Here is a 14,687-nt window from a genome sequence, read left to right as displayed (position 1 = left end):
TGTTTGTGTATGAGAAATCGGTTGGAAACTTTCCTCATGTCAGCACGTTGTAGGTGTCACCACCGGCGCCAACCTTGTGTGAATGCTGTGAAAAGCTAATCATTTGCATATCACAGCATCTTCTTCCTGTCGGTTAAATTTCGCGTCTGTAGCACATCATCTTCGTGGTGTAGCAATTTTAATGGCCAGTAGTGTATTTCCGACCGTGGTGATCACACATCCTGTTACGAAATATCTCCTGCCTTTTATAATGCCCAAGAGACCTTCATAAATCGCGATGACTTCAGTGTAATTATTGTTTTTGAATGAAAGTGTCGTTTCTGTTCGTCTCACAGCGTATTTCTTTCACTTACCTACTGTACTGTAATTGCTCATCAGTGTGGGATCCGTACCAGATCGGGTTGACGGAGGAGATAGAGAAGATCCAAAGAAGAGCGGCGCGTTTCGTCACAGGGTTATTTGGTAACTGTGATAGCGTTACGGAGATGTTTAGCAAACTCAAGTGGCGGACTCTGCAAGAGAGGCGCTGTGCATCGCGGTGTAGATTGCTCGCCAGGTTTCGAGAGGGTGCGTTTCTGGATGAGGTATCGAATATATTGCTTCCCCCTACTTATACCTCCCGAGGAGATCACGAATGTAAAATTAGAGAGATTCGAGCGCGCACGGAGGCTTTCAGACAGTCGTTCTTCCCGCGAACCATACGCGACTGGAATATAAAAGGGAGGTAATGACAGTGGCACGTAAAGTGCCCTCCGCCACACACCGTTGGGTGGCTTGCGGAGTATAAATGTAGATGTAGATGTAGATGTAGAATTTTTCAATTTATGGTCCGAATTTCATCGGGCTATATTACTTAGCAGTGACACACCATGCAAAAATTACTGTCATCCTTTAAATTTTGCACACCAAGAGCAAGACAGGAAACGAATAGCAAGGGGTGTTCCACCTCTGGGCAAGGCCTTCATGGCACACAACAAGATAATCCATTCAATCAGAGAAGTCATCGCCATAAACAGTAGGCTAGTGACGATGTGCCTACAGTGCGCAAACAAGAAATATACCATGATCAATCTACACACACAAGGAATGGGGATAGCAAAAAATACCGCAAATCAACAGAGAAATTCTGGGCAACGTTAGAGACAGTGATGGTCAAGATCCCCAAAGATGACATAAGAATTTTGCTACGTGATTTCAGAGCACAAATCGGCAGAGAAAAAAAGTCACCAGAGAACTGTGGGAAAGTTTCCCGTACACAAATATACAACAGAACAACCTGAAGTTTATGTCAACATCCCTCACCAAATCCACAATAAAAAAGAAAACACGGAGGTCACCTAAACGGCGGCTGGGAGAGTTCCAAATAGACAATACAGCTAAAGAGATCCACGACATTCAAGTTCGCAGATGCGCGAATGTTGAGTCAGACCACTACCGTACTCGAATCAAAATCAAATTTACACAAAAGATAATTCATCAGAAAAGGACACACATAGCGAAGTTTGACACGAAAAAGATAATAGAATCCAACAAAAAGCAGGAATGGGCAAGACAACAAGAAAATATATGGGAAGAATTCCATAGAAAGATCACACAAAAAACAAAAGAACTAAATGTAAATGTCGCGTGGCTAGGGCCTCCCGTCGGGTAGACCGTTCGCCGGGTGCAAGTATTTCGATTTGACGCCACGTCGGCGACTTGCGAGTCGATGGGGCGAAGTGATAGTGATTAAGATATCACAACACCCAGTCCCTTAGAGGAAAAAATCTGCGACCTAACCGGGAATCGAACCCGGCTGCTTAGGATTGTCATTCTGTCGCGCTGACCACTTTTTTTATCTCGTTTTGTCCTATAGTGTTCGTTAAATTTGTTCGTGGCGGACGTTCGATGACACCCGGTCAGGTTGTTCGCTGATCCGTTCACTCAGTTCTTTTTTACAGAGGATAGGTAAACCCTCTGACCGAACACGCTGAGCTACCGTGCCGGCGACCACTCAGCTATCGGGGGCGGACTAGAAAAGAACTGATACAACGGAAAAAGAACAATGAACACCCATGTTGGGACTCAGAATGTGAAAATACACTAGCAAGGCGCAAACAGGCCGTCCATGAATAGAACAGTAAAAAAGCCTCGGAGAGCCTATATCGTTTTAACGAATCCAGAAAACAAACTGCAAAACTCATCGACATACCAAGAGAATGTACATGAAGGAGCAACTGGACGCTATAGAGAGAAATTTCCGCAAGCACAATACGAGATAATTCTGCAGGACTTTCGCAAGGAAGGTCCGTGGGTACATACTTCATACCTTATACCAGAAAACAAGATGGAAAACTCGTATTAACCAGTAAAGAAAATTGTCAGGGATTAGCAAGTTATTTCTCTGATCTCCATAACTGCCCTGAACCTTAAACAAGATTCCCAACACAGGACAGCATCTCCACTCACCCAGAAATACTCTCACCGACACATGAAGAGACCCACAATCATGTTAAATTAAAAAACAACAGGACATCCGTTGAAGACTGTATCATCGAAGAACTACTAAAGAACCTCGGGCCAAAGTGTTTAGTTAGACTGTTGTTAATCGCCAGTGGCAACTAACAGGCACTAGTCAATATATCTTCTCACTGGTATTTCTGTCAAGGTGAAAGGTGTCAATGCAATGGGATTCATTCTCTCCGTAAAGGGTGCAAACCGAATATTTCAATAGTGTGTCGTTGAATTGATTATGTGATTTGAAAAAGATAATAAATGAATGTGAAATACACCGTGTGCGAATTACGAGCATTCAATTCTCCACTTTCTAAAGCCGACACGTGTTCCTAAATTTTCCGCCAAGTAGTTATTGATGAAGACTTGATTATGTGTGTTAAGATGGATGATATGCAAATGAAAATAGTGGGCCAGACAGATCTTTCAGTGAAAAGCTGACGTCGGGCATAGTTGAAGTGGAATACTTGAAGATACACATAAAAGTTTACCTGTGTATTGTAGTGAAAAAAATATATATCCGGATTGTGAATCCACTATTGTTACACATTTGGTAAAAGCTACTTAGTCGAAGCGCCTCCTTGCAGTTTTCGTAGTTTACATGCGATATAAGTGTACAATATGCATCACTATCTAGTATACGTATTCTGAATTTACCTTGCAGCTTTAGTTTTTACTACGATAAGTGCTTTCAGTAGGTTTAAATATGACGCAGACGTAAACATTAGGTTAGACTAGAGGACAATCTGTTACAACGACTTCTATTTGGCATTCTCATCAGTGGTTTCACTGATTCTCAATCGAATTACTACCTTTCTACCTAACTGTTGTGTACAAAGTTCCGCGTAGTCAGCGCGTACACAACTTTCCCAATAGAGCGCGCCCCGCTAAGCACAACAGCGCAGGCGTAGCGCTCGTCCGGCTCTGCACTACGAGATGGCACTACCTACGAGACGGACCAAATTCTGCTTCCGCCGATCCGCGTATTAATATGTAACGCAGCCAATGAGATTGCTGCTAACATGGAACCTTTTCTCCTCGCGGATCACACTCGCGCATTGATACCTGAACGCGCGAGGTATTATAACGAGTGTACAGACCTCCGATAAGTCAGTCTGCACTCTGCATTAGTCTGCACCAGTCTATAGTCAAGTTTCAGTTTGCACCTAATAAGATTATCATATTCCTGTACATAGCCATGAAGAGAAATGTATATACACTTTGTTAAGTATCAGAGATATGTGAGAATAAGATTAACGTACCAAGACCAAAGGAACTTCAGATTGTCAATCGTAAATAGCATCCAGAACCAAGTTAAGTTATTTCTATGCTTTTTATTATTTTAATAAATGTGTGTGAAAATTAATCAAGTTCTGTTTAAAGTTGGTCACGGTCAATCTGCTACTCTAAGCGTGCAAGTGGCATTTCTATCGTCTGACCTAACGGCAGAAGATAAACACGCCACGATAAGACCACGAGACATATTGCTGACACTCGCCTACTTCGCTAGAGCGACAAGTCAAATAATCTGATGGTGTGTGTACCGAAGGTCTTACAGTATGGACACCACACTAACCTAGACCTCCGTATATGCAACACAACCACAATTTCAGGGGACGGAGAGGGTGGGGTCGGCGTCCAATATATCTAGCCAAACACATCAGTGCTTCCAGATAAAACACCAAGAGTAAATTTTTTCTCAGAGCAAATGAGCTTCTTGGTCCATTTCTTTGGATACAGCTGGGTTATCCATGAGACACTAAGTTCTTAGAACGAAGTACAAATGTCAGTCTGCAGGTGACACACGGCACTGAATGTTAAATGCTGCTTTTAATCCTCCTTGCGACTTGACACTGAAATCATAGCCAGACTCGATAGCGTGACACAAAGTTCGTAGAAAAAATGACGAACTTCGGCCAACATATGGCTCACTATGTTGAATGTTAAATACTACTTTTAGTTGTTACTTATGACTTCTAGTTGTGACTGAAACCACAACCAGACACTGTAAAACTGTTATTGTGAAAACGGTGACTTTGCAGTCACTGTGATTTATAATAGATAGGGGCCTACATGATTTCTTGCTCTCCGCTAACCACCACACATGATATTTAATTTTGCACTTGACAGTGGTGTAACAACTGAAAATCGGTTTGTGAACAATAAACACTGTAGAATATTACACCAGTGCCGTGTGTTTCTTCATTCATAATACACGGCCTATTTAAATTTGTGTTTGGGAGTTTACGGGCGCTCAGAGCCAAGATTACCAACACGCACCTACATAAATGAAGTAGTGGATAACTTTGGAAGCTCCATAAAGTTGTTCGCATATGACATGATTGTCCATACGAAGGTAGAAAAGTCAGCAGACCAGTGAATTGCAGGAAGACCTGCAGTGATCGATGATTGGCGCAGCGACAGGCAGTTGAAACAACGTTACTTAGCGTGCATAAATAGGTGAAGAAAACCAACAGTGTATGATTACTCTGTTGGCGATAAATCACTGGAACAGTATAAAATGTAAGATGCCTAGGAGTAAATGTACAGAGCAACACAAAGTTGAATAACCTCATAAAACTAATTGTAGGGAAATCTGGTGCCAGGCTGAGAGTCACTGGAAAAATATTAAGGAAATGTAAGTCACCCACGAAAGACGTAGCTAACAAAACACTTCTACGACTGATTCCTGTTAGTACACATTTTCTGGGACCCTTACCAGTCTGGATTAATAGAAGAAATAGACAAGATTCAACGAAGATCGACACGTTTCGTCAAGAAATCATTTAGTCGGAGCGTGATCGTTACGGAGATGTTCAAGAAACTCCACTGGCAGACGCTACAAGAGTGGTGTTGTACAACAAAGAGAGTTTCGCTATTTGAAATTTCGAGAGAATACGTTCCGGCACGAATCAGGCGACGTACCACTTCCTCTAGCGAACATGTTGCGTAATGACCAAGGCGAGAAAATTCGAGAAATAAAGCTTATGCATATGCTTACCGATAATCATTCATCCCCTGCACCATTCATAAATGAATAGGGAAGCGAGGAGAAGATAGTGCTACCAGTAATACTGTTTGGCAATGGCCACAATAACTTGACGATCGCGCTAGTGCTGCCAGAAGTGTAGAAGATCGGCACCACTTGAAACATATTCATTTTTCTCCGCACGCTGCCAACGTCAAGCTGCCCCTAGACACGAATTATTACGAAAGGCTCTTTACTACTAAGTAAGTTCTGTAAGTATTTGCTAAGGTGTTTACATTAGAACAAAATGTTACGCAAGTTTACTTGTTCATGTCAGTTGGATAAGTTTATCTGCAAGTACTTGCTGTAGAAGTGGAGCTGTTCTTAAAAACCAAAGCAGTGTTCACTGTTGTTTCATTATTATTAATGAATAAAAATCGTGACGAAATACAAAATAAAAAATGTTAGAGGATGTTACCAAGAAACTTTTCACTCAGATTAAAAACTTTGAGTATGTCATATGCCAAGTTCGAACATCTCTTGTCTACTGTATAATCAAATATTCGCTAACAGGAAACAAAAATTCGGCGTGGTATCTCACCAAGAGACTGCCTTTTAATTACTCTCCGATTTTTGAAAGCTGTATTTACTACTTTTATCGCAAATGAAATGCGTTTATGTTTACAGTAACATTTAAAAAAAAGTCGGCTAAAATTTAAAGACGTCTATACTGTCATTCTGCTTTCCCTTCTCGTGAAACAAATTGTTTAATAAACTCATTTCGCACTTTGACTGGTGGTGCCAATTATAAGTGTTTAGGGGTTCCACTGGTACATTTTTTTCTGCCCATCTGTCTTTGTGCCGTTCTCATTTTCGACACTGACATTTTCGCATCGCTACTGAACACACGCAACTTCCGTAAGCTTGAAAAAAACTTATACAAAATGACAAATTCGGTAAGTACTTGCTGCAAATTGCAAGAAACTAGAACCAGTTTTCAGCCTGCACAGGGGTGTGTGCTGGTTTGAAACTTCCAGACAAGTTGGAACTGTGTGCCAGACCGAGACTCGAATCTGGGAACCCTGTCGGACACACATTTTTAGTTTGTCAGGAAGTTTCATGCAAGAAACTGTTTTCACTAACTAGCGAATTTGTTGAAGATGACGAAACTAACGGACGTCGACTGAGGGTGCTGGCAGATATGGTGTGGTTTCTATATTCCATTCAATTCTGTGTTTGTGCACAATACCGCAGCAAGAAGTTAGACAGAATCATTAATAAATATGATTTCAGGATTACGATGTTAGAGTGGTAGCGAGACAGGTAAATAAACTGCAACGACTCAATGAGGAAGACTGAACTGTTGTCTAAAAAGCAAAACAAACCAGCCGTGAAAGTGTGCGCCGTGGATAAAATTGCTGAGAGCAGAGCCTACAAAATGACCATTTACCGCCCCACAACTGCGATCTAAATCCGACAGAGATGGCATGAGTCAAAATAAAACACAATTTCAGGGAGAACAATTTCACGGGTGGCATGTCGAAGGAAAGATAGCAGAATTTTTGTTACCGATAATGCTGTTTTCCTTTCAGTTACTGCTCATGACTTGCAAGGTTACGCCAAGAAAGTGCAGCAGCTAGGGGAAAGGTATTGGACATGAGATGGAATAATGGAAATGGTCATCGATTAAGCTATCATCAGTGCCACGCCCTCAAGCTACGATGATGATGATGATGATGATGATCTTCAATCAAACAGAAATGACAGTGATCTTTAGTGAACATCATTTTGACAATTTTTTCAGACGCAGTAAGTTGTAGATCCATCTTTCATTTTTCATTATTTGCGATGGATAAATATTACATAAGCTGTACGTAAAAATCTCGAGCATGATTATGTCCACAAATTAGGTGATTTCCGATATGACGAAAGTGTCACTTCAGCGCCCAGTCTTTCAGCGAGTGCCGCCTCCGATTTCCTGCTAAGTACAAAACGCGGGTAATAGTGCCAGCATTACCGAAAGTAGCCGACGCTGCCTTCCTCTCACCACTCATCGGCGCTCTGCAGCCGTAGTGAATCGTCAACTTATCGTGGACAAACAGTATAAATGTAGATTTAGATGTTTGTATTGTGTCTGAATTTAAGCTAACAATCAAATTTCCTCAAATGTGGAATGTATTTTATCACCAAGTTCTAGAAGAAACAGAGTTGCTATCACAATGTACAATGCATAGTCAATTACACAGCTGTTTACATTTGACAGTAATGTCACTTGGACTTTTCTGTAGTGACATTTTGCCTATGTTTACTCTTATTGCAGGAGATGGTTATGAGCTGTGCAACTTTACTGTGCTGGTGGGACCCGCCCCAGCACCTGCGCCTGTGCTGGCTGCCATTCCTTGTCAACCACTGCCACTGCAACCACTGGAATGGTTCAATCCACCCACTGCCTTTGTTCATTGCCTGCCACATATGCACAGTTCCTCAGAGTCACAGGTACGGCTTTATTACTGGGCAAAAGTCTTTGTTGTGTGACACCTGACATCTATTCCAGGAGTCTCTCCTAAGAGTTTCACACGCATTTTATCTCATACATTTGGCTGGTATTAGCAACTGTGCCTTCATGATTTGCAGATGGAATCAGCTTAAACAAATACTACCCATCATGTCTTTCACGTAATGTCCATGTAATATCGACGGAAAATTTCAGTGTTTTTCTCAACACAATCAAAATATTTTTAAAATGAATTTATATTTTACGGGTTAATAGAGCAGTCCCAAATTAGTCAACTGTGATATTCAGTGTACTAACAAATTTTCATTTTAAAGGACATTTTATTTGTGATGAGAAATAAAACAACATTTCCAATCGACACTGGATGTTACATAAAAAATGTGATGAGAGAAATTTATTTAGTCTGACACCACCTGCACATTGCAAAAATAAAACTGCAGATGTCTTCCAGAACCCCGGAGGAAATTTACCTGATGAGTCTTATGAAACATCTCATGTCTCATAAGAGTTGTCAGGTACAGACATAAGTAAAATTTAAAAAATAATAAAAAATATGCAAATTTTTGAACAGATAAGCCATGAAACAGAAACATAAGGATATCAAAATTTTAACATCTCAGAAGCATTACATTTTACACATATAAGCAATAACATAAAGCAACAAAACTCAAATTATACAGATAAACACAGATATTTAAAAAATCTGAAAATTGTTACACATTTAATTGACAATACAAGAACAAAATAACAGTTTTGATCAAAATTAAAAGTATTACTGATCAAAGATGTAATCAGTAACAAATGCCATCAAAATGTATTTTTTTCCAAAAATTCGTCTCTCAGTAAGATATTGATTCCAACAGACACATATCACAGATAAAATTAGAATAGAGATACAAAAAATTATTCTCTTAAAGAACAAATTAATATAATGAACGGAATAAAAAGTTTCATTTATGAATTGCCCTTTTTTATTAAGTCATTTAAAGATTATAATACTTACTGTAGTACGGGGTAAAATAGGACACCTTTTTTCATTGATGCTTTCTCCAATTAAACTCAAGTATACCTATAAACTTTTATGCTCAAAATCCTGGTGACTTTGTAGCCTGTGCATTTTTGAACATTTTCAGTTTAATTTTCCATCTTACAGCCTTTTTAAATGAAATTTCATGTGTTCTATGTTATCCTACAGAAAGGGGCAACACAGGACATTGAGATTTTATTTTACAAAAAGCTGTTTTTTGCGACAGAAACGTAATGAAAGCTATTCAAAATCAAGTAATATGGAAGAAGAAAGAAATTTGTTTTATTTTAATATCAAGCATTGGCCATAATTTCAAATTTACATTGGTGTGTGTGTGTGGGGGGGGGGGGGGGGGTCTTCAGTCCAGAGACTAGTTTGATGCTGCTCTTCATGCTACTCTATCCTGTGCAAGCTTCATCTTCTCCCAGTACCTACTGCAACCTACATCCTTCTGAATCTGTTTAGTGTCTTCATCTCTTAGTCTGTTACCCTCTACGCTGCCCTCCAATACTAAATTGGTGATCCCTTGATGCCTCAGAATACGCCCTACCAACCGATCCCTTCTTCTAGTCAAGTTGTGCCACAAATTTCTCTTCTCTCCAAATCTATTCAATACCTCCTCATTAGTTTTGTGATCTACCCATCTAATCTTCAGCATTCTTCTGTAGCACCACATTTCAAAAGCTTCTATTCTCTTCTTGTCTAAACTATTTATCGTCCATGTTTCACTTCCATACATGGCTACACTCCATACAAATACTTTCAGAAACGACTTCCTGACACTTAAATCTATACTCAATGTTAACAAATTTCTCTTCTTCAGAAACGCTTTCCTTGCCAAAACCCGTCTACATTTTATATCCTCTCTGCTTCGACCATCCTCAGTTATTTTTCTGCCCATATAGCAAAACTCATCTACTACTTTAAGTGTCTCATTGCCTATTCTAATTCCCTCAGCATCACCTGATTTAATTTTACTACATCCCATTATCCTCATTTTGCTTTTGTTGGTGTTTATATTATATTCTCTTTTCAAGACACTGTCCTTTCCATTCAACTCTTCTTCCAAGTCCTTTGCTGCCTCTGACAGAATTACAGTGTCATCAGCAAACCTTGACGTTTTTATTCCTTCTCCCTGGATTTCAATTCCTACTCCAAATTTTTATTTGATTTCCTTTGCTGCTTGTTCAATGTACAGATGGAATAACATCAGGGATAGGCTACAACCCTGTCTCACTCCCTTCTCAACCACTGTCTCCCTTTCCTGCCCCTCAACTCTTATAACTGCCTTTGGTTTCTGTACAAACTGTAAATATCCTTTTGCTCCCTGTATTTTACCCCTGCCATCTTCAGAATTTGAAAGAGAGTATTCCAGCCAATATTGTCAAAAGCTTTCTCTAAGTCTACAAGTGCTATAAAGATGGGTTTGGCTTTCCTTAACCTAGCTTCCTCGAGATCAGCTTCAACCAGTTTTTCCATTCATCTGTCAAGAATTTGCGTTAGTATTTTGCAACTGTGACTTATTAATCTGATAGTTCGGTAATTTTCACACCTTTCAGCACTTGGTTTCTTTGAAATTGGAATTATTATATTCTACTTTAAGTCTACATCTACATCCATACTCCGCAAGCCACCTGACGGTGTGTGGCGGAGGGTACCTTGAGTACCTCTATCGGTTCTCCCTTCTACACTCCTGGAAATTGAAATAAGAACACCGTGAATTCATTGTCCCAGGAAGGGGAAACTTTATTGACACATTCCTGGGGTCAGATACATCACATTATCACACTGACAGAACCACAGGCACATAGACACAGGCAACAGAGCATGCACAATGTCGGCACTAGTACAGTGTATATCCACCTTTCGCAGCAATGCAGGCTGCTATTCTCCCATGGAGACGATCGTAGAGATACTGTATGTAGTCCTGTGGAATGGCTTGCCTTGCCATTTCCACCTGGCGCCTCAGTTGGACCAGCGTTCGTGCTGGACGTGCAGACCGTGTGAGACGACGCTTCATCCATTCCCAAACATGCTCAATGGGGGACAGATCCGGAGATCTTGCTGGCCAGGGTAGTTGACTTACACCTTCTAGAGCACGTTGGGTGGCACGGGATACATGCGGACGTGCATTGTCCTGTTGGAACAGCAAGTTCCCTTGTCGGTCTAGGAATGGTAGAACGATGGGTTCGATGACGGTTTGGATGTACCGTGCACTATTCAGTGTCCCCTCGACGATCACCAGTGGTGTACGGCCAGTGTAGGAGATCGCTCCCCACACCATGATGCCGGGTGTTGGCCCTGTGTGCCTCGGTCGTATGCAGTCCTGATTGTGGCGCTCACCTGCACGGCGCCAAACACGCATACGACCATCATTGGCACCAAGGCAGAAGCGACTCTCATCGCTGAAGACGACACGTCTCCATTCGTCCCTCCATTCACGCCTGTCGCGACACCACTGGAGGCGGGCTGCACGATGTTGGGGCGTGAGCGGAAGACGGCCTAACGGTGTGCGGGACCGTAGCCCAGCTTCATGGAGACGGTTGCGAATGGTCCTCGCCGATACCCCAGGAGCAACAGTGTCCCTAATTTGCTGGGAAGTGGCGGTGCGGTCCCCTACGGCACTGCGTAGGATCCTACGGTCTTGGCGTGCATCCGTGCGTCGCTGCGGTCCGGTCCCAGGTCGACGGGCACGTGCACCTTCCGCCGACCACTGGCGACAACATCGATGTACTGTGCAGACCTCACGCCCCACGTGTTGAGCAATTCGGCGGTACGTCCACCCGGCCTCCCGCATGCCCACTATACGCCCTCGCTCAAAGTCCGTCAACTGCACATACGGTTCACGTCCACGCTGTCGCGGCATGCTACCAGTGTTAAAGACTGCGATGGAGCTCCGTATGCCACGGCAAACTGGCTGACTCTGACGGCGGCGGTGCACAAATGCTGCGCAGCTAGCGCCATTCGACGGCCAACACCGCGGTTCCTGGTGTGTCCGCTGTGCCGTGCGTGTGATCATTGCTTGTACAGCCCTCTCGCAGTGTCCGGAGCAAGTATGGTGGGTCTGACACACCGGTGTCAATGTGTTCTTTTTTCCATTTCCAGGAGTGTGTTCCAGTCTCATATTGTTCGTGAAAAGAAGGATTGTCGTATGCCTCTGTGTGGGCTCTAATCTCTCTGATTTTATCCTCATGGTCTCTTCGTGAGATATACGTAGGAGGGAGCAATATACTGCTTGACTCCTCGGTGAAGGTATGTTCTCGAAACTTCAACAAAAGCCTGTACTGAGCTACTGAGCGTCTCTCCTGCAGAGTCTTCCACTGGAGTTTATCTATCATCTCCGTAACGCTTTCATGATTACTAAATGATCCTGTAACGAAGCACGCTGCTCTCCGTTGGATCTTCTCTATCTCTTCTATCAACCCTATCTGGTACGGATCCCACACTGCTGAGCAGTATTCAAGCAGTGGGCGAAAAAGTGTACTGTAACATACTTCCTTGGTTTTCGGATTGCATTTCCTTAGGACTCTTCCAATGAATCTGTCTGGCATCTGCTTTACCGACGATCAACTTTATATGATCATTCCATTTCAAATCACTCCTAATGCGTAATCCCAGATAATTTATGGAATTAACTGCTTCTAGTTGCTGACCTGCTATATTGTAGCTAAATGATAACGGATCTTTCTTTCTATGTATTCGCAGCACATTACACTTGTCTACATAGAGATTCAATTGCCATCCCCTGCACCATGCGTCAATTCGCTGCAGATCCTCCTGCATTTCAGTACAATTTTCCATTGTTACAACCTCTCGATACACCACAGCATCATCCGCAAAAAGCCTCAGTGAATTTCCGATGCCATCCACAAGATCATTTATGTATATTGTGAATAGCAACGGTCCTACGACACTTCCCTGTGGCACACCTGAAATCACTCTTACTTCGGAAGACTTCTCTCCATTGAGAATGACATGCTGCGTTCTGTTATCTAGGAACTCTTCAATCCAATCACACAATTGGTCTGATAGTCCATATGCTCTTACTTTGTTCATTAAATGACTGTAGGGAACTGTATCGAACGCCTTGCGGAAGTCAAGAAACACGGCATCTACCTGGGAACCCGTGTCTATGGCCCTCTGAGTCTCTTGGACGAATAGTGCGAGCTGGGTTTCACACGATCGTCTTTTTTGAAACCCATGCTGATTCCTACAGAGTAGATTTCTAGTCTCCAAAAAACTCATTATACTCGAACATAATACGTGTTCCAAAATTCTACAACTGATCGACGTTAGAGATATAGGTCTATAGTTCTGCACATCTGTTCAACGTCCCTTCTTGAAAATGGGGATGACCTGTGCCCTTTTCCAATCCTTTGGAGCGCTACGCTCTTCTAGAGACCTACGGTACACCTCTGCAAGAAGGGGGGCAAGTCCCTTCGCGTACTCTGTGTAAAATCGAACTGGTATCCCATCAGGTCCAGCGGCCTTTCCTCTTTTGAGCGATTTTAATTGTTTCTCTATACCTCTGCCGTCTATTTTGATATCTACCATTTTGTCATCTGTGCGACAATCTAGAGAAGGAACTACAGTGCAGTCTTCCTCTGTAAAACAGCTTTGGAAAAAGACATTTAGTATTTCGGCCTTTAGTCTGTCATCCTCTGTTTCAGTACCATTTTGGTCACAGAGTGTCTAGACATTTTGTTTTGATCCACCTACCGCTTTGACAGAAGACCAAAATTTCTTAGGATTTTCTGCCAAGTCAGTACATAGAGCTTTATTTTCGAATTCATTGAACGCCTCTCGCATAGCCCTCCTCACACTACATTTCGCTTTGTGTAATTTTTGTTTGTCTGCAAGGCTTTGGCTATGTATATGTTTGCTGTGAAGTTCCCTTTGCTTCTGCAGCAGTTTTCTAACTCGCTTGTTGTACCACGGTGGCTCTTTTCCATCTGTTACGATCTTGCTTGGCACATACTCATGTAACGCATATTGTACGATGGTTTTGAACTTTGTCCACTGATCCTCAACACTATCTGTACTCGAGACAAAACTTTTGTGTTGAGCCGTCAGGTACTCTGAAATCTGCTTTTTGTCACTTTTGCTAAACAGAAAAAACTTCCTTCCTTTTTTAATATTTCTATTTACGGCTGAAATCATCGATGCAGTAACCGCTTTATGATAGCTGATTCCCTGTTCTGCGTTAACTGTTTCAAATATTTCAGGTCTGTTTGTCACCAGAAAGTCTAATATGTTATTGCCACGAGTCGGTTCCCTGTTTAACTGCTCAAGGTAGTTTTCAGATAAAGCACTTAAAATAATGGTGGGGAAATCTACTCGAAATATTTTCCAAATTATCCTTCAGGTGCTCAGCCACAACAGCTGCTGAGCCAGTGGGCCTATAGAGACATCCAGTTACCATGTCTGACCCTGCTTTAACTGTGACCTTCACCCAAATTATTGCACATTTCGGATCTCCGTCAATTTTCTTCGATACTATTGCACTTCTTATAGCTATAAACACGCCTCCCCCTTCACTATCCAGCCTGTCTCTGCAGTATACATTCCAATATGAGTTTAGAATTTCATTACTGTTTACATCTGGTTTCAGCCAGTCTGAGGGTATTTCACCTGTCTCATACATCTTGCACACCAGATTGAAGAATTTGGTCATGGCTGGGTCT

The 14,687-nt window shown here is 42.0% G+C and overlaps 1 protein-coding gene across 3 annotated transcripts in view; it reads left to right on the top strand.

Annotated features, from left to right (window-relative positions):
- Positions 1-14,687, top strand: part of LOC126183746 (uncharacterized) — a 526,769-nt gene that overhangs the window by 468,295 nt on the left and 43,787 nt on the right. For all 3 annotated transcript variants that reach the window (XM_049925962.1, XM_049925961.1, XM_049925960.1), the window contains exon 5: positions 7,782-7,957. In XM_049925962.1, coding sequence (XP_049781919.1) covers positions 7,782-7,957 — 176 coding nt within the window. The remainder of the gene's footprint in view (positions 1-7,781; positions 7,958-14,687) is intronic.

This window comes from Schistocerca cancellata, chromosome 4 (assembly GCF_023864275.1).
Source record: "Schistocerca cancellata isolate TAMUIC-IGC-003103 chromosome 4, iqSchCanc2.1, whole genome shotgun sequence".
NCBI classification, from domain to species: domain Eukaryota; kingdom Metazoa; phylum Arthropoda; class Insecta; order Orthoptera; family Acrididae; genus Schistocerca; species Schistocerca cancellata.
Note: the sequence above shows the minus strand (reverse complement) of the source record. Positions and strands in the feature narration are given on the sequence as shown.